Source organism: Lepus europaeus, chromosome 1 (genome assembly GCF_033115175.1).
Source record: "Lepus europaeus isolate LE1 chromosome 1, mLepTim1.pri, whole genome shotgun sequence".
Classification (NCBI taxonomy): Eukaryota; Metazoa; Chordata; class Mammalia; order Lagomorpha; family Leporidae; genus Lepus; species Lepus europaeus.
In genome coordinates, this window is record NC_084827.1 from 13,687,426 (window position 1) to 13,708,707 (window position 21,282).

At 36.5% G+C, this 21,282-nt stretch overlaps 1 protein-coding gene across 6 annotated transcripts in view; it reads left to right on the forward strand.

The window, feature by feature from the left end:
• Positions 1 to 21,282, forward strand: part of CNOT4 (CCR4-NOT transcription complex subunit 4) — a 137,196-nt gene that overhangs the window by 93,008 nt on the left and 22,906 nt on the right. For 4 of the 6 annotated variants that reach the window (XM_062195351.1, XM_062195475.1, XM_062195415.1 and 1 more), the window contains exons 8-10: positions 1,849 to 1,906; positions 4,289 to 4,538; positions 5,631 to 6,128. In XM_062195351.1, coding sequence (XP_062051335.1) covers positions 1,849 to 1,906; positions 4,289 to 4,538; positions 5,631 to 6,128 — 806 coding nt within the window. Of the gene's footprint in view, positions 1 to 1,848; positions 1,907 to 4,288; positions 4,539 to 5,630; positions 6,129 to 11,165; positions 11,576 to 21,282 lie in introns of those variants that run through there. The other 2 variants (XM_062195563.1, XM_062195576.1) reach the window with 2 other exon arrangements.

A 21,282-nucleotide genomic window follows, 5' to 3' on the forward strand; every position in this document is an offset into this window, starting at 1 on the left:
TTGAAAGTTATTATTGAGTGCTCTTTAATGGGTAGCTGCGAAGATGAACCAAGACCGGGACACCTGGCATTCTTGTTTGTAGGTCTCTTGCTTTCATCCTTTGGTTTCTGTTCTTACATGTTCCTCTCAGCTCTAACCTCTAATTCCTTTATATCCTTACCTTCCATTGTTATGCACACCATCCTATTTGTTAGCTAAATTGATAACCAATTAGTTAACTCTCCCTATCTGTGACCTCTGACTCTTAACACATACACTTCTTTCACTTTTTCTCTTCCTTGTTCCAATATGCAAAGACCACTACATGTGAACTCCCTTAGGAATTTTTCCCTAATTGCCCCACTTGTGGTAGCTTCACTTTCTTCTAAAGACTTTGGCACTTATTGAAGCAATTCTTTTGACAGTTGACAGTAGCTGATGTTTAGTGTGCACTTGCCTTATTCACCCAAATATCTCTAAATTTAATGGGCTCAGAGCTACAGCCTAAAATTATTTGCATTACCCACATCACCTAATATTCATTGATACTTTATGAATAATATGATGCTTTTAAGTAAATCTCTACTTGGATAAAGAGCACCTGGCAGCTTCTCTGCCTGGGATAAACCTGGGATTCAGATTTGAGTACTTGCCCTTGTTAAAGTTTTTTTAGAGTGATTAAATGTGGTAACAGTAAGTTATCTGTTTCAAAGATGAAGTTATATATTTATATATATATATTTCCATAGAATTGAATAATTTTGAGGTACTGGGAGTCTTCATTTTTGTATGTGCCATAATGTTGTATCAGAGCAACACATTGTGTAATTGTGTTTGTTCATAAGTTAAAGTTTGTTATAAAAATGATGTTAACAGATCAATATTATAATACAAAGCTTTTATCTTTAAGTCAGATGTGTTAAAATGGACTTGAAAGGTAGCATTTTTTTTCTACTTTACTATGGTACTGCATTTTCTCTATATGCAAATGAACTGATAATGTTTGTCAGTCCACAGTTTACAAAATTTTTTTACTTGTGTAACATGTGTATGTGTACATACACACATGCCTTCTGTAAGGTTGTTAGTAATAGAAATATGAAAATAAATTTATTGCTCTTAAAAACCTATAGAAAACATTTCAATGACTTTTATGCCATTCTGCCAAATACCTGGAAAAATGGCTCAGCACTATTTCAAAAACTATAAAGGGGACTATGTTTATCACATGCACAAAGCTTGATAATGGATTAGATTTTTGACTGTTTTAAGATGTACTTTAGTTTACCTGAGCTATTATTTCATACATAATTTTTGGAGAATCAGAATGTAAAGGAGCAGGCATTTAGTCTAGTAGTTTGAAGCCTACATCACACATTTTGAAGTAACAGGGTTTGATTCCCGGCTCTGGCTTTGACTCTAACCTTCTGCCATTGCCAACCCTAGGAATCAGAAATGATTGCTAAGGTAACTGGGTTTGTGCCCCCATGTAGTGGACCTAGATCACATTCCTAGCTTCTGGCTTTGGCCTTGACCCTGACTTAGCCCCAGCATTTTTGAGCATATGGGAATTGAACCAGCTGATGGGTGCTTTCCCTCTTTGTCTTTTTCTCTCTTTGTCTCTCAACTAAGTTTTAATTTTTTTTAGTTAGAATGTAAGTTTTTTAGGAGACAGATCATGGGAGGAGATCTTATGTTCTCAATACCTGACTTAATTAATGTGTTACGTCGCAATGCTTCAATAAACATTTGTTAAGATGGCAAAATGTTATTTTTTCTGGCTTTTAGTGGATTTTTTTTATTGTAGGAGAATGCCGTTACTGTGATTTTATTGGATTTGTTTTTGTTTTTGTTTTTGTTTTTTTACAGCCCCATTGACAAACCTTCAGATTCTCTCAGTATAGGGAATGGTGATAATTCCCAGCAGGTAAGATTTGAAGAAGGTATTGCTTTATTTCTCTTCCATAGTTCCCAAACAAGGTATTCTATCAAAGTGAATTTTCTGCAAATATTGTAAACACTGACAAAATGTAGAAATACTTTTGATGGACATTTTTGATAAATGTATTTTAATGGGCTTTCTTTTCCATCACAGAATACATTGCACATCCTGTAGTGCTCCCCCCTTTAATCATTATGACCATACATTATTTACTGTTTATAATACATCAGTGTCCTTAGAGTCTGCTGCTGTTACTGGTCTTTTTGACCCTACAACAAATGATCCCAGGCTAACTTGTTTTTACACCATTTACTCTTCTTGTCCCTTTCCAACTTCAGTTTTCTCTCTGAGTTAGTGTATTTGTCCCTAACAGCTTTCCTGCTTAGTTCTTCCAAGTGACTGACAGCTTTGAGATAAATAAGATAAGCTGCTCAAAGTTGTATGTATATACTATGAAATTAAGTTAGGTACTGATCTTCAAAACATGGTTTGTCATTTCGTCTTGTTGCCCATGGAACCTTTTTTCTGGTAGTTTTTCACTGCTTAGTTTATATATATATATATATTTTTAACCTAAGTAAAATCAGTGTAGTTATAATATCCATAAAGAATGGCCGGTTTCCTGCATTATGTGTTAAAAACTTAGGCATCTAAAATATAGTACTTTTCTAAACTTTTAACTCACAAATTCCATAAAAGTAGAAAATTTATATCTCCCCTTGCATAATTTAGATGACATTACAATTTTTTATAAGTCAAAAGTAGTTACTAAGAATGTAATTTCCAGCATATGTATTATGTTTAAATAAAAGTGGTATAATACTCTGTAATAAGTATCCAAGAAATTTAGTGTTTTGATAACCCATCAAAATATTTTCATCATGTCATTTTTGATACTCTGTCATCCATTTTATAAAAATACACAAGCTCTTTAATAATCATAAATTGTACTTTGTTTTCCTTCTTGAATGTATTTTTGTATTTCTATTACCATTATATAGTTTTATCTTGATGCAACATAGTTTTTGCTTCAAAAGCATATACATCTCTCAAATAAAAATAGGAATATAACTTTTAAGTTGAAATAAAAATGTTTTTGATGTCATTAGGTTTTAAATTATGTTTTTTCTGAACTTCTATGAGTGTGAAGTTGATCAAAACAATATGTACAAGTATACATATGAATTGACAGAAGTTGAGCATTAATCATTTAAATGCTGTTGGAAATTCATCTCTTAATATGGACAGGGCCATTTTAAAATTAGCTTTCATGTGTCTCTAGATAAATATTACCTATTGGTAAAGTAAGGCAAGTTTGATCAGCCATCACTTTTTAAAAATGTAAATGCTATGGCATCTTATTCTTAAAAATAAGTAGATGGAAGAATGAGTAGTATTATATCAGTGATGGAACAAGGACATAAACCTCAGCCGTTTTAGTTTTCTTGTGACCCTGCCTTCCTTCAGGGACTAGTTCTGTCTCACACCCTGTATTGTTCCCCACCTCATCCCCTGCTTTGTTCCCCAGGTTTGGAAGCCAGGGGGCAAACCTGATGAACCAGTATGGAAAAGCTCATCTCCACCTGCTGCTTCCCCACCCCTAGCCCACCCATGGCCTAGCCTGCTGGGGTTGAGGTCTCTGCCATGTGTTCGGTCTGTGAACATGATGGCAGTTGGTCGACCTCTGCAGATTTATTTTCTCTGAATAAATTCAGTCTGGCTGCTAGTTTGTATTCTGTCTCCTCTCTGTTCTGTACCTCTTTTCCTTACATTTGGGCCCTTGTGTGGTGCCCCTTACATTTGGTGTGGAGGCACCAATCTGACCTCTCTTCCTAACAAGTAGTAACACTGAAATCTTTGGATTCTATCTGAATTACATACCTGAGAATCACAAAGAGTTATCATAAGATTTATTCTTAATGTGTTTGGGAACAAGTTGGTTAGAACTTCCATTATTGTTATTGAAAACTAAAAATCTGAGAATTAACTTAGTTTGCAAAAGAATCTAGTTTTTAAGAGTCATTCCACTCTATCATCAATCCCAGTATTTCTAATAATGTGGTCACTGCAAGTTTTCACTATTGAGCAAAATATAGTAAAATCTCAAAGACTGTGAAATATTTGTAGAGTGAGAGGCTCAATATTGTAAGGGGGAGGAGAGTAGTGTTTTCAGACAGATTAATTTTTCAAAAAGAATAGTGTTAATGGTTTAACTGGTTTTCTAAAACTGTGCTTTCATGAGAAAATTTTCAAGAACTCTGATTTGAAGACCACTATTCTAATACACTTAGTTATAGATCTTCTTAATTATGGCTTATTAAAATATATACACTCGTATTGATTATTTTCTTTGCCTTTTTTATTTAGATATCTAACAGTGATACGCCTTCACCACCACCTGGGTTATCAAAACCCAATCCAGTCATCCCCATCAGTTCATCAAATCACAGTGCACGTTCCCCTTTTGAAGGGGCAGTAACAGAGTCACAGTCATTGTTTTCAGACAATTTTCGCCATCCCAACCCTATTCCAAGTGGGCTTCCTCCTTTCCCCAGCTCTCCACAGACATCTAGTGACTGGCCTACAGCACCAGAACCACAGAGTCTCTTCACATCAGGTACATAACAACAGTACCAAGAATTAGTATTAATAGACTGACATGAAACCCATTGGTTTGGATATATTTTCATACTTTATCCACTCTGTTTTTATGAAAATTAAACATTTAAATTGCATGAATTAGAAAGGTAAATTGTTGCATGGCCTTGAAATTGTGTGTTAAAAAAGATTTTCCTGGAGAGTGATATCATTTCTTCAGTAATTAAAAGCTTGTCCTTCTGGGAAATATTATCTTACCTTTTTAATTAGAATTGTGTTTCTATAGTTAAATTTGAGATTTTTTTTTACCACCAACAGAAAGAGATAAGTTATATAACAGTAAAAATTATGTTTTGACATTTTTTGACCATTTCACATTTGCTTATTATGTTGCCTTATTAATGTAACATAAAAGTAACATTGAGAACAGCACCTATAGCACAGACCAGAAACTGTAAGGATTTCATGTAGTACTTTTTTCATTAAATTACATTTTTCTTAGCAATTTGTAAAGTATATGTTAAATTAATTTTATTTGCCATTAATAAATACCTTTTTAAAAGTAAGCTGTAGGGATGGGTGTTTGAAATAGTGGCTAAGATGTTGCTTGGGCAGCCCATATCCTGTATCAGAGTCCCTAGGCAACCTGGGAGGCAGCAGGTGATGGTCCCTGATTGACACTTGGCTCCTGGCTTTGGCCTGGCCAGTGCTGGCTGTTGTGGGCTTTAGAGAGCAAACCAGCGAATGAGAGGTCACTTTTCTTCTCTCATTTTCCAAATAAATAAAAAATTTTTTAAAGATGCTTTGCTTTTTAAAACTGTTATTTTTGTCACTTTATTTTACTTAAATGATTTATGTTTGTTTTGATTGAGAGTATAATTTGGGTATCAAGTACTTTTCCCCCAACTAGTAAAATCAATCTATATTATTAAGTTTTTGAAGTTAGTAACTTAAAACGTCACTACTAGAAGTATACATTTATGAAGTCTTTTGTGATTATATGATTTTAACATTCTAAGAGATCATACAGACTTTGGATATACTTTGTTTTGTTGTGGGACATATAAATGAGCTTTTCTTTTATTATATACGCTGTTTTTCTTCCTAACAGAAACAATACCAGTATCATCCTCTACAGACTGGCAAGCAGCATTTGGCTTTGGTTCTTCTAAACAACCAGAGGATGACTTGGGGTTTGACCCCTTTGATGTCACTCGAAAAGCCTTAGCAGACCTAATTGAAAAGGAACTATCCGTCCAAGACCAGCCTTCCCTTTCACCCACATCTCTCCAGAACTCCTCGTCACACACTACGACCGCCAAAGGCCCAGGCTCTGGATTTCTGCATCCTGCTGCACCTGCAAATGCCAACTCTCTAAATAGTACCTTTTCAGTCTTGCCACAGAGGTTCCCTCCATTTCAGCAGCACCGAGCGGTTTATAATTCATTCAGTTTTCCAGGCCAGGCAGCCCGCTATCCTTGGATGGCCTTTCCACGCAATAGCATCATGCACTTGAACCACACAGCAAACCCCACCTCAAATAGTAATTTCTTGGACTTGAATCTCCCGCCACAGCACAACACAGGTCTGGGAGGGATCCCTGTAGCAGGTAGGTTCATTTAAAGCCTTCGAGAATTCATGAATAACTCATACCTTCAGGTTTTTGGGTGGGTAGGGAGGGACCTGTTAAATAACTGAGAGTACTTATTGTTATGCTTGAAAATTTCTATGAAAAAAAGTTAAGAGTTTTTATCATAACCTAAAAAAAGAATTTTCTTAAATTAGTAATTGGATGGATGCCTTGTAATATTGAGCTTTATAGGAATGGTGGAGTATTATACCTAGTTATTGTTTAGAAGCATTTTACTTAAAAGCATACATAGCATTACTGAACTTTCATATAATATATTAACGTAGGAAGAAAAGGGCCATAAATTGAGGTTCTATAAAGTCCAACACTATGGTAAAAATGTGGTTTTTTACATTCTAGATGTAAAGTGGTTAAAAACAATTTTTAATGACTATGAGAGCATGAGGGATAAAGCCACTCTAACTGCTTTTGGTAATTATGTTGATTGAATACACACACATCAAAACTGTGCTATATATTTATTAAGGACTTCATATTGAGAACTCTGATTAATGTTTCAGATCCATACCATATGTCCCAGACACATACTTTCTGTGAAAAAGAAATTGTTCAGAGAGAAATATTTTACTTTTTGGTTTGCCATATAAGTTTGATGCCAGAACACTTCTGACTTTGCACTGCTACCCTTGAAGGTTTTAGAACTTTTGGGTTTAAAATTCTGCATAGCATGTTTTAGATGAAGTGCCTTCTGTGCCGGGGAATCATTCAGTTAAGAGTCCTCTTGTTTAATTTGGGCTTTAGAGATAATGTAAAAAAGACAGTTAATTCCTCTTCTGATTGTCTTAAGTACAATAGAATAGTCCCTCTGTCACATAATCCATATAGATAATTTTTGCCCCTTGTCATGACCTTTAAGGTGTGGCCTGGCATAGTACAATGTTAAAACTGGAACAGTGTACTGTTACCAGTAAGGCATTCATTCTTTTGTTTTTCACATGATAGAGATGAAATTTGTAGAGATCTGTATAAAGTCTTTGGCTTTATTCTCCTTGGAACCAACAGCAGTTTATATCCTAGACAAGTAGCTGGGTTAAGAGAGTTTTATTTGTGACTGTTGATACTGTAAAGTTATACTTGAGAGAGTGATGTTAATTTGCAGTAGCTTGATAGTACCTAATGAAATGATTTGTTAATCAGTGGGATTCACATTTGTCTATTGAATTATGGTAGTTAGTAGGTAATTCAGAATGGCATTTTTTGATTCTTTCTTCTTGATACTGACTTGTGAAACACTAGGTATTCATTTTCTGGTCTGTCTTTTTTTTTTTCCTCTCAGGAGAGCATTTTAGAGGGTATTTGTTTTCTTTTACTTTAATCATTTTAATTGATAGTGTATTTCATAATCGATTATAACATTCAAAGTTTAAGTTCCCCTTTATGTTTTAAACTTTAAAAATAAAATGTTAGAACATCACAATGAATATTTGGGTTCTTGTTTACCCAACTATGAAGAGCTATACAGGGAATATAAAAGAAGTATAAAGTATGTATACTACTTACAGGTTCTTTATAGTTGAAAAGAAAAAAATCATGTATGCACTTGGTAACTGCTTATAGGGTGCTGCAATCTGAGAGACATCCATGTAGTGTGTACTTTTGGGGGGGCCAGAATTCCCTCAAAATAGAAATTGATCTGTATTACTGTACCTTGGCTCTGGGTTAGCAGCAGGGGGAAAGAAAGACCTTTTATATTGATGGAAACCTCTTGAATAAAGGTATAGAAGCAGGAATTAGTATGTCATTACATTAAAAAGCAATAGGACTGCTTTTTAAAATAGGAGGTGCCTCTTAAGTTGAATAGGTACAATGGATGGGAAGAAGAGGAATTCTGAGAGTGAGGCAAGAGAGCGTGGATGTGATACAGGACTGTAGTTCTTGGCTGTCTTCACTTTTCACTTTTATTTAACTTATATGACCATCTTTGATGAATGATCTGTTTTCCAGTTTCTTAGTTATGTTGCCCAATAGCACTGAAAAGTAGTTTTTGCCTAAATATTTCAAGCCAGTAGATATTGTAGAAATGCCACATGTAATGAAAAAATCACCACTTTGTTAAGTGTGGCTGTCCTCATGTTAGTCATTTGAAATCTTCATCTAAAGTCAGTATTTTATGGAAAAAAGTAGGACTGTAGTGCTGTCTTTGTGAGCTTTCTTTCTTTAATACATACTCAACTATAAGACATTAAAGTTTTTCCTGGGTGATAAACATTGAGTCACCAACTTTAGGTTCCTAATCATTGTTGTGTTTGGTGAGGGTGGGGAGAACTGGTTATTTCAGATTTTCAGTTTTTGGCTATGCATACATGCTTGATATTTAAATGGTAACTTGTGGTAAAGCTTATTATTATTTTTAAAGCTCTGGTGACTAGAGAAATATTAGTTTTAATATGCCAAAATATTTAAAATTGACATTAAGAGACACACCAGAATCCTCTCATGGCTTATAAATATTTGATGCACACCTCAGGAAACTGAATGTGCCAAGTCTCAAAGCAGAGTAGTTGTATAATTGTAGCCAGGTGATTTAGGATTTTCAGTAACTGTTAGAAATGACAGAAAGTAAAAATCTGCGAAGCTATATATATCTTAACTTTGTTTACTTTGAAGCAGTTTAATACCTTGATAATATCTGCCTCCTCTAGCCCCAGTTGTAACTCAGCTGTACTTACTTGAGTTGAACTGTTGAAAGGGGCTAGACTTGTATCCTCAAGTGATTATCATGATAGCGTAAATGTTTCAGTCATGGGGAGAGAACTGTTTCATTGGGACCCACTAGTTTCAGATATGTTTAGGCACTATTTCAAACTCATTCTACACTAGGAAAAACATGTGTATTTATTTATATATATATATATATATTTTTTTTTTTGACAGGCAGAGTGGACAGTGAGAGAGAGAGAGACAAAGGTCTTCCTTTTTGCCGCTGGTTCACCCTCCAATGCGGCCGGTGCACTGCGCTGATCGGAAGGCAGGAGCCAGGTGCTTCTCCTGGTCTCCCATGGGGTGCAGGGCCCAAGCACTTGGGCCATCCTCCACTGCACTCCCTGGCCACAGCAGAGAGCTGGCGTGGAAGAGGGGCAACCGGGACAGAATCCGGTGCCCCGACCGGGACTAGAACCTGGTGTGCCAGCGCCGCAAGGCGGAGGATTAGCCTGTTGAACCACGGCGCTGGCCGCATGTGTATTTATTTTTTAGATAGGATCATTGACTTACAGGAGCAAATCAGAGGTGGCAGCAGTCTACATATCATACATCTGTTTATTATGTATTTGTATTAAAATTTTTGCTTTTGGTTTGTTTCAGGTTTTTTTTTTTTTTTTTTTTTTTTAATGACAGGCAGAGTGGATAGTGAGAGAGAGAGAGACAAAGAGAAAGGTCTTCCTTTTTGCCGTTGGTTCACCCTCCAATGGCCTGTTTCAGTTAATTAAAGATTGGTGTATCTGAAACCTATCATGGGAAAAACAGTTGTCAGAGGTTTGACAGAAATGATGCATCCATTTCCTTTGTCTAATTGAAAACATTTATGTTTAAAGTTAGTTATTTCTTAATTAGGCAAAACCTTTTTAGCAGCATTTTGAGGCTTGCAAAGTTTAGAAGAATTTTTGAAATACATATTCTTAGGGGGAAATTTTGATTAGTGGATAGTTAAATCTCTAATTATTAGAACCATGTACCTTAATTCTACACAGTCACCTATCTTGTGTAGTTCCTTCATCTGAGGAATGGCTAAGTTGTATTCCAGAATGCTTCATGTTGTAGGTCGCACATTCAAGTAGTACCAGCTTACTATAAAAATCCAGATCTCAAATTCAATAAGGGAAATGGTTTTGCACTACAGCACTGATGCCCTCCTTCAAAAATGGAGACCACTGGCACTTGCTTTAACTTGGCTTTCTTCCCTTAGTAATTGATTTTTGCTCTCACAAACTTGCAAGTCCCTTTTTATCAGCAGTATCTGCTCATGAGACATTTTGGCATATGGCCTTTAGTTACAGAACAGTCTCTTGTTAGTCCTCTTTAGTGTCATGGTCTCATTAAGAACTAATACATAGACCTTGCTATGTACATGGGTTTCCTAGAAGCTTTGCCAAGTTACTGAAAATCATGGAATAGCCTGTTTAGTGAATTGAAAGACTCTTTTTCTGCATTTTGTTAATTAAGCTATCTTTCCAAATGTAAAGTTGCAGATTTGTTTTTAAAGAACTCTCTGCCAAGATGTTTTTGTTCCATTGTGCTAAAATTTGTTTATAAGCGTTACTATTTCATACTTTAAAAGCTGTCTAAGATTGGATTTTTTTCTTATTAATTCAAATTTTACTTACCGTAGGGCATTTTTTCTTAACATTTTGTTTCTATATTAACAATTTAAATGGCAATGATTGGATTTTGAGTCACATGTGAAACAAGTCACTTAAAGTCCAGTACTTATTTCTAATTAGGAGAATTAAGTTCATCCATAAGTCGTTCTCTGATTGCAGCAGTAGTCTCAGTCGGCTCACTGTATTGTTTCCAGTCATTTCAGAAGTACATGTTGGGTTTTTAGATGCCATATGTCAGTTTACTAAGTTAGCATTTCTTTTTTCAATATATGATTTAGAATTTTCCTTTTTTGAAAATCAGTTTTTCACTTCTGTAAATAATTTTTTTTCACAAACTACTCTGTCTTTAAGAATATCTTTGAGGAATCCAATTGGCTTTGCAAAGAATACTTTCCTGTTTTTTTTTTTTTTAAGTGTATCTGTTACCTAAATCTATATATATTTGTTCTTATCTCTGACATAGTATTAAAATTAAGGGTGTGTATAGAGTGTAACTACTTTCTAGGTTCTTGCTAAGTTTATATTCTAAAATTCATGTCTTGTTTCACACCCAGATTCCAAACATTATGCATGTATTTTATATATGTATCAGTATTCCAAATATTGAAATCATTTTAAAAGGGACTGTTAATAAATTTAGTCACCCATAATTAGACCATGACTGACTTTTCCACAGGGGAAGAAGAGGTGAAGGTTTCGACCATGCCACTGTCAGCCTCTTCCCATTCATTACAACAAGGACAGCAGCCTACAAGTCTCCACACTACTGTGGCCTGACAGCAGAACTGAAAGGAGAGGATTAGACTCTGGGGTGCTTGCATGGGCAACCGGATTTTTGCATGATTCCTTTCTGATTTTGCATTTAATGTATACACCCAAAAGAGCCAATATAAACGTTCCTCATGCCTACAACTAGTGTGTTACTTCTTAGCTGCTAAAGTATTTCATTAGGCCTTTAACAAAATTTATTAGCATAATAATTTTGGCATTGTTTCTCATAAGTGATGCTCTTTTAACTCAAAGAAATAAACTTGTAGTACTAATTAAGATCCCAGATGAGATTAGCTAGAATTGTTCTTATTTTGGCTCTATTATTAAAAATATACAAAGGTAATGGTAGTTCCTTGTTTTCTGATTTGTGAAAAAAAAGTAATACTCTTCTGAAAAATTTGGAAATTAAGAAGATAATGTCTGTTGCATTTTTTGAATACTTGAGAAGAAAGAATACATATAAATCAAAATTGATGGTGTCATTTAATTCTTAGAAGGATGTTGTCTAGATTTATATCCTTTATTATGCATTGCATATGTAGAAACTGTTGTGTTCTCATTTGCACATTTGCACTTTTTTTGAATGCTTGTTAATTATACATAGATGGTTAAAAGATAATTATTATAGCCTAAATGCAATATAATCTCTTTTCTAATGCACTGCCTAGTATACCAGGAAATGCCTCAAAAACAGATATTCAACTTACATAGTTGAGTCATCAGAAACTTGAATATGGCATAAACATTGTGTGTGAGAAGTAAACGTAGTTCCACATTTTTCCTGAACAAACAGTAATTCTGTGTTGTATCTGTTTGGAAATTTCATTGTTTAATATTGACGTGTGATAATAAGACTGTATTATTAGGCACCTGACCAGATGAGAGTAAGGTGGAAGAGATTGGATGTCTTCTAAAATTAGGCCACATAAGTTGTAATAGGTAACTTGGGTTAATCATAGTAGACAGTGGAGTTCTTTATTGGGACATACTGTGATGTTTTTGATAATAGAAAATTTTTTGAAATAGTTTAAAAACTGATGAAGCAAAGAAACTCAGCTTAGTTCTGAGCACTGGGCAAATGCTGATTCAGAAAACATGAATTCTGCCTAAATGAAGCGTCTGTGAAGAAAGGGAAAGTCAGACCTCTTCTTCAGATTTGAAAAAGCAATTTGTAAAGAAAAAACAAAGGGGGTGATGTGAATACCAAAATTAAGCTGACTTAATAATAAAATACCTTACTAGGAGCTGATATTATTATCATATTGGGTTGGAATTTTCAAGATTACTTCTCTATGTAAAATCTGTTTGTTTTCTATTAAATATAATTGCAATGATTAAATGGCTTTATCCCGAGGTATAGTGAGGTAAACTGAATCTTTTTGTAGGTATTCTTAGCTTTGGTTAACCGGGTGCAGAAACAGCCAGTTATTTTTTGAGTTATTATTGTAAAATTCAGCATAAATATAAAAGTTTTTTAATGACATTGTAAGAAAATAGTCAATTTAGAAGGTATCAGTATAATAGCATAGATTTATTAACCAGCAGCCATTAATCAGAGCTTAATTTAGTTATGGATTTCAGTTTTGCTCTTAAAGGCCAATATTAATTTCTGTCTCCTGTGGGCCTAAGGCTCCTGGGCTTTGCTAACAAACCTTGACTCCTTGTAATGATGCTTACCAGCAGGCAGTTTCCTGCAGCCTGCACTGCAAGCCTTTCATCATCTGGATCTTCTTACAAAGCCACAGCACATAGTTAGCTCCTATTATTCACTTCTTTGTGCTTGTCAAACAAGGTTTCTTTCCAGGTTGTTCTCTCTGTCTTTTCTCATTCATGCCTCTGTAGAAAAACTGTCAAGTAGTTTGCCCAGTCCTGCCAGGACCCCAGGTAGTATCTGTCTCCCTGCCTGCTTCCTTCCAGGCACGGCAGAGAGTCAAGAAAGTGCTCCTTGAGCAATTAGACTTCAACTTCTCAATTTCCACCTAGAGTGGATGAAGGTGATTTTTTTTTTTTTTTTTTTTTTTGACAGGCAGAGTGGACAGTGAGAGAGAGAGACAGAGAGAAAGGTCTTCCTTTGCCGTTGGTTCACCCTCCAATGGCCACCGTGGCTGGCGCGCTGCAGCTGGCGCACTGCACTGATCCGAAGGCAGGAGCCAGGTGCTTCTCCTGGTCTCCCATGGGGTGCAAGGCCCAAGCACTTGGGCCATCCTCCACTGCACTCCCTGGCCACAGCAGAGAGCTGGCGTGGAAGAGGGGCAACTGGGACAGAATCTGGTGCCCCAACCGGGACTAGAACCTGGTGTGCTGGTGCCGCAGGTGGAGGATTAGATTAGCCTAGTGAGCCCCAGCGCTGGCCTGAAGGTGATCTTTTAACTCACTTTGTAATTCCTATACCTTGTAAGCCTCATGTTTTTGCTTAATATTTCATTTTAGTTGTTTAAGTCTACAAATCATAGTATTAATTAATTTTACACAAAAGCATAGAGGAAATTACTCAGCACATAAAATAAAGCATCATTTCACATTGTCATCAAATTCAAACCAAAATACTGATAAAGATTGAGACGTTGTAATAAAATTAGCTTCAGATTTGCTTTTGATAAATTTCCACATGATCCATCTTGTAAAAGGGAAACTTTATATACTTACATCTGTGACCATTATAAAGTGACATGTGGCTTCCTTAACAGGAATTTTTAACCTGGGGACTATAACTCTCAAAAGTACATGCATACTTGCGGGTTTATGGGCATGTATGGATGTCCATTTCTTCTCCAGTGAGAAGACCCATAGATAATAGATTTGTAAAGGATTTGGTGGCACCCTCTACCCTGAATTTAAAAAAAAAAAAAAAGTTAAGATCTTGACATGTTTTTAACATCTATAAGAAATAGAGTCCTGTACTGAATGACTTCAGTTCTATGATGAATGTCAAGGGCCTCTTTACTTTTCTTAAAGATTCTTTTAGAAAATATTTTGATTAATGCTGCTTTCCTTTTCATTCTGCTGTTGCGTTTTGGTTTTTTTCAGATGGTACTTTTGTATGTTCTCTTCAACAAAGCATTAATTATTTGAGTACCTATTCTATGTAGTGACATGAGTTATATCTTTAGAGATACAAAGTTGAATAAAATATGGACTCTATCATGAAGTATAACAGTCTAGTGGCAGCTTTATTTCACATTTCTGAAAGGTCAATTTTTGATACATTTTAATCACAAGAACAGCCATAACAGTCCAGACTTAATCATCATTCATCCCTTAGTAACTGTTTTGTCAATGGCAACAACAGGATATTGAATACTTTTATTTCAGTTTTTAAAATACATAATAATTTGGAGGGAGTTGAAAAAAACCTTAACAGGAAAGATATACATTCATTTATTCTAATGTATGCATATGTATGTTCATTTCTCTTGCTCTTTAACATCCTGGGAGTTTAGTAGAGCCTTCTACTTGGGTTCCTTTAGAAAACAACTTTGATGCATTTTGTCTGTGTACATTTCTAGCAAGATGGCTCCTGTTTTTAAGATACAGCCGAAGTGTTTTTGTGCTGTGACACAAGTCCATAGGGAGGTATTCTCAACACAGGCATTTTCTCAGAAAGTCAAGAGAAAAGGACAAATTGGAAATGTTAAAATTTTACAAAATGAAGACCACTGGTGCTATTTATGCTTCTAAGTAAACTGGGAGACACTTAGCCTATGTTGAGTTGTAAATTTTAGACTTTTTTTTCTTGTCTGACCATAAAATTTTCCCATTCTTCTTAATTGTCCCTAACGGATCACCATACAATTAAAAATAGAACCTTTCATATTTTAATTATCTTACAAAGCAGTAATTCAAAACAATAATATATATGTCTTTATTCTACAGAATTGGCCAATTTCAAATTGGCTGGTGCTAAACTAGTTTTTTTGTTCTTAGTGCTGTATGTCTATCTGAATGAGTACCTATTATATGCCTCTCTGTGCTGGATAAATGACAGTAATATATCCAGGCAACCACACATGAAATGTTTAATGAACAAATCAGATAAAGTGGAGATAGGAGTTAGAGAAAGAAGTTGCTAAAACAAAAAAAAATGGAACTAGAGAAAGAAGTTGCTATCGGCTGGGATAAAGACAGGCTGTAGAGTAAGTGTGTGGAATTTTTTTTTAATTTGAGAAAGATAAATATACATACATGTAAATGTGTGTGTGTGTGTGTGTACATATTAGAGAGACTTCCCTGTACTAATACATTACTCAAATGCCCACAATGGCCAGGACTAGGCTGAGGCCAAAGCCAAGAGCTGAAACTCAGTTCAGGTATCCGATATGGGTGGCAGGAACCCAGTCACCGGCATCATCACCACTGCCTCCCCAAGTCTGGAGTTGGAACCAGGAACTGGAGCAAGATGCTGAACCTAGCTACTCTGATGGAGGACACGAGTGTCAACTGGCATCTTAACCACTATGCTGAACACCTGCTGCTAGAGTGTGGGCCGTTTTTGATTTTTAAAAGATGGCTTCGATTTAGATAAATACAGGGAAACATTGTACAACAAAGGGGACAGAGGTAGAAATGAGCACAGTCTGTAGGAGTGGGGAGGGAAGAACAGTAATGAGGTAGTCAGCTAAGTATACAGGTCCTGTAGGTACGCTGGGATAGTTGTTCCTAACGTCTTGAAAATTCAGAAGAGCACAGTCTTGGTGTGGATGTGATCACTGGTAGAGAATTTTAGGTTCTTGGGCAGAGATGTAACTTGATTGTAGCATTTTAAGAAGAGTGGTTTTGTAACATATTATCACAGTTTGGACCAATTTAAAGGCAGTTTTAGTCTGCCATTGCTGGTTCATGCAAATAAATTGGCCTGTACTATACTAGTAATTGTTAGAAAAGAAATTATGAATTAGAAATGAAAAAGCTTTTAGGTTTGGCCAAGTTGCTGATGATCTTTAAAAATGTGATTTTCATAAAAGGCTATAGAATGGAAGCCAGATTCATAGAATTAATAAGGAAATGTGAAAAATATGTTTGTAGCAATTGCTGACTTCTTATTTAAGACATTTGGCAACAAATGTGAGGAGAAAAATAAGTTAGTATCTAGTTGGGTGGTAGAGCTTAGCATTGCTTTCATAAGAGGAAGAGACCTAAGATGCAAAAGCTGAGCAGAGACCCAATTGAGAGACTGAGAAGAAAATAGGCTAATTTAGTGGCAGGCAGCGAGAAGCTCCCAGGATAGTCGTGGGTTTAGCATTAGAGAGGTGGGATATGTCTTCCTCTAAGTTCAAACAGCAATGAGAGATCAGGGAAAGAGAAAGTGAGATGACAGAAAATGAGAATAGATGAAGGGATAATATTAGAATGCATTACTGTTTGAGAATGAGGGTAAATGGAAAATCAGGAGTCTGTTAAAAAAGGAGATTAAAAAATAATGTGTGAGAATCAGCTTTGAAGTACATTGGAAATAAGAGTTGCTATGTGAAGGTGAGGGTCAGCTTTGTTTTTCAGGTCTGAATATGAATGGTTTTGTGTTTTCCTCTGGCTTTGCACAAACTTTGAATTTGAAAAAGCAGATATTGGAAATCTTGTTAGAAAGGAAAGACCATAAGATATTCAAGAAGACAACATTCAAATGCTTGATCTTGTGATCAAGAAGAGCTCATTAAGGTGATTTCCTGTGAACTAGTGGTGTCACTGGTATGGAAAGAGTTCGGTGATTTTAGATTGGTGTTGGGAATGACAAAAGTAAGGGGTGGTGAGATTATAGGCAGTGTGCTGTCTACCAGTAGGGCTGGAGGTTGGAAAGGCTAGCTTTGGTTAACTCTTGTTCTCTTTACCCATTTCCTTTCCGTCATTTCTTAGAGTTAGGAATATATGAGAGAGAATTGTAGGAAGCATGGTATTGCCTGGGGAATTCTGGATCAGGTTTCCTGTATGTTGAAAATTACCCAAAGGAAAACTTCTTCCTCAAAGCAAGAAAGGAGGACATGGAGTGCTGGGGAAGGCCTGGGGAAAGCCGGCCATGAGATGAGACAGGTGCAAGTTAGCCCAGCAAGTACAAGGGATTGGCAGAACCCTCACTTTCCATGTGAGTGATTGAGGCTAAAGAAGTAGGGATGGAATAGGATTGGTCTGGTAGTCACGGAGCCTTTATTGTGGGTTAGCTAGTTTCTCAGAATTGAAATAAAAAGCTGTTTTTTAAATGTAGATTTTCCACCTATATAAAGGAAAAGTGTTTCTTCTTATATAGTTAGATCAGGACGTTCAACTTTATTTATATAGCAGATTAGAATGAAAAGCTGTGTACTGCAGAAGAGTAGAGAGAAGTTAAAAATGTTGTATTAGGTAATAAAGATATTTTGATAATAACCACAAAGAGAATGTACTGGGTGAATAAATAAAATCCAGAAATGATGGGACTAATCTACTCATGGTCCTTATATTTTGTGTAGTAACCTTTAGGAAAAAGTTGCTGACGATCTAATAGGCAGGAATGAAAATATTACATATATGAAGGTACTTCAAGAAGTCTGTGAAAAAATTGAAAATAATCTTTGCAAATAAATTTTTGAAATTCACAGATTTACACGATATGCATTTTCCAGTTACATTTTGAAGACTTCTCATGGTTTTTTTCTTGTTAGCCTTAATTTTCTGATTCTAAAATATATTTGAAAGACAGAGTGACAAAGATTGAAATCTGCTGATTCACTCCTCAAATGGCGTCAACAGATGGGCCCAGGTCGGGTCAAAGACTTAAGTCTCAAACTCCATCCAAATCTCCAACATGGATACTAGGAACCCAAGGACTTGGGCCATCTTCCACTGCTTTGCCAGGCATATTAGTAGGGAGCTGGATCAGAAATGGAGCAGCCAGGACTCAAAATGGCTCTCTGATATGGGATGCCAGTGCCACAGGCAGTGACTTAGTCCTCTACACCACAATGCCAGTCGCTGACATCAGAATATTTTAAAAACTCACTGGCCTTGTTTCCGTGTGTATTAGCTGAGGCATTTTAAAGTAATAATGGAAAAAAAAAACTAATAATACTTCAGAGTACAAATCATTGCTCAAATATGCCGTGTGAAATCATGCTGATGGAATGAGAAGCTACTGCTCCTTGAACCTCTTTACTGCCTTGTCATTTGCTTCCATGAGTATTTATCTAGCTGCCTTACCTTGCTGATCATACCAACCTAGTTTCCTTAACAGCTGTGAATTATTCTGGCCAACTCAAGATTCATTAAGTAGAGAATTTATTGTTTCATGGTCTTTAGAGAGAGTCTACCCTGGGTTTGAGTTACACAGAAATCTAGTTTATACCTGTTAGGTACCTAGACCTGCAGGCGAGTCTAACTCATCTTAGCCACTAGAGAATTGGCCTTAAATACCTAGAAATTCCATGAAACGGCTTGAGGTTGTTGATCTTGAGATCCAATCCATTTTCTCCAGGGTCCTCTTGTCCAGGCTTCCTAGGCAACTAGAGATGCATTCTCCTAGCCTGCTTTGCATGCTTACAATCATTCTAAAGTTTCTGGAAGCTCCTGGCTGGCCCTGGAACAAACTGTGCTTAGAACAATTTTGTTGTTTCTGGTCTTGTTTGGTACTCAGACACACTATTGTGCTGTTAGAAAGCAACACCCTAAAAAGTTTTTCTTATTTAATTTATATAACTTTTTTTTTTTGACAGAGTGGACAGTGAGAGAGACAGAGAGAAAGGTCTTCCTTTTTTCCGTTGGTTCATCCCCCAATGGTTGTTGCGGCCGGCGCACTGCGCCGATCCGAAGCCAGGAGCCAGGTGCTTCTCCTGGTCTCCCATGGGGTGCAGGGCCCAAGCACTTGGGCCATCCTCCACTGCACTCCCGGGCCATAGCAGAGAGCTGGCCTGGAAGAGGAGCAACCGGGACAGAACTGGCACCCCAACCGGGACTAGAGCCCGGTGTGCTGGCGCCGCAGGTGGAGGATTAAACTATTGAGCTATGGCAGCGCCGGCCTAATTTATATAACTTTTGAAGTACCTAGTTCCTTTAATATAGAGGTAAAATTCACATTGGATACAGTTAATTTACATTACATACAGTTAATTCTTTTAAAATTACAATTCACTGGCCCAGTACTGGTTTTTAATTATCTCAGTGTTAAAACAGAATGAATAACCCATCCTTATCTGTGCGAATTTTGGCCTGTTCCTTGTTGGGACTGTGTGATAACAGCTTCATCTAACCTCAGTGTTTTACTCAGTAAGCTGAATGGCAAATATTAAACTTTAAAATATAGTTATTCCATATTTCTGCACAACAGTTCCATTTCAAGTTTAGCTTATGGGTCAAGCAACTTTTATAATCTCATCCAAAGAAAAAGCAAGAGCTAGGCAAGAAACCTAAAGATTAGATTTTCTGACTGGGTAAAAATGTTTGAAGCAACAGTCTGAATAGTTCTGAATTGGTAATAATAGTCTTACCATCTTTGTGTCACTTTAGCATTATGTAAGACTTTTCTGAGCAAAGGTAAGCTTTATGTGTGTGACTTTGTGTTGTTGTGCATGCTTATGTTTGGGGTTTTGTATAATTTAAAATTAAACCCTCCATTTGGGGAGTATAGCACAGAAAACTGTCTCAGGCAATTTTGCTGCAACTATTTTTTTTTGTACTGTGTTCTGATTAATTCATAGGTTCTGGGTAATAAATTCTGTAATTTTAGACTTTTTAATTTTTTTTTTTTTTGTACTTGTTTGGAAGGCAGAGAGAGAGAGAGAGAGAGAGAGAGAGAGAGATCTTCCGTGTACTGGTTCACTCCCATGGATCAGGTCAAAGACAGGGTCCTGGCATTCAATCCAGGTCTCCCAAATAGGTAGCAGGGACCTAAGTACTTGGGCCTTCATCTGCTGCCTCCCACGTTGCACAGAAGCAGGAAGCTAGGACTCACACCCATCCACCCTACCCTAGTATGGGATTCAGGGTATCCCAAGGGGTGTTCTAACCACTGCACCAAGTGCCCACTCGCAATTTTTTAAAAAAAGATTTAATTATTTTATATGAAAAGCAGAGTTACAGGTGAGAGCAAGAGGTCTTCCACCCACTGGTTCACTCCCCACATGGCCACAATGGCTGGAACTGCACCAATCAGGAGCCAGAAGCTTCTTCCAGGTCTCTCACCTGGGTGCAGGGGCCCAAGGACTTGGGCCATCTTCTGCTGCTTTCCCAGGCCATAGCAGAGAGCTGGATCAGAAGAGGAGCAGCCAGGACTTGAACCAGTGCTCATATGGGATGCTGGCACTGCAGGCAGCGGTTTTACCTGCTATGCCACAGCATCAGCCCCCTAATTTGTTTTTAACGGAAACAGAGACCCTAATTAAATGCACCATACCCTGGTAATGTGTTTCTGAACAAATATTTTTATAGCTTTTTCTCAATCAGACTCCCCTCCAACTACTAAACATACCCATCCCAGGTCACACTCTTAGGAAAACCCTGAGAAAAAATAAGGAAAGATTTGTTTTGAAATCATGCAACTTCAGAACTGTGATAGATAAAATATAGTCTTTAGTAATCCTCCTGTTAAGCCCAAATAATAATAGTAGACCAGGCTCTGAAAAACTGATTTTCCTATAGTCACATTCTAACATTAATTTTTAAATATTGTTTATTAATATAAAGAGAACAGATGTCATGTATTTCAAGGACAGTTCTAAGAACATAAGGATACTTCCCTTCCTCCCCCCTCCTTTTTTAATTTTATTTGCAATAACATACTTTCAGTTTACTTTATAACCGCAGGCTTACTACACTAACTAGCACTCAACATCAATTTAATGTGCCTCAGCCCTCAGCGACTCCATTGGCTTTCGTATGTATCTGATCAGTGGAGAAAAGAACTTGTAAGATTCAGCATACATGCCTTCCCTAAACATGTGTCTCACAGTTTAATTATTACAGTAGTTCTTTCTAGTCAAAGACTTTGAACTCTGAATATTAGTGCCAGTAATGAATTGAAGGCATCAAAATGTCCATCATCTGGCAAATGTTGTCATAGGTCT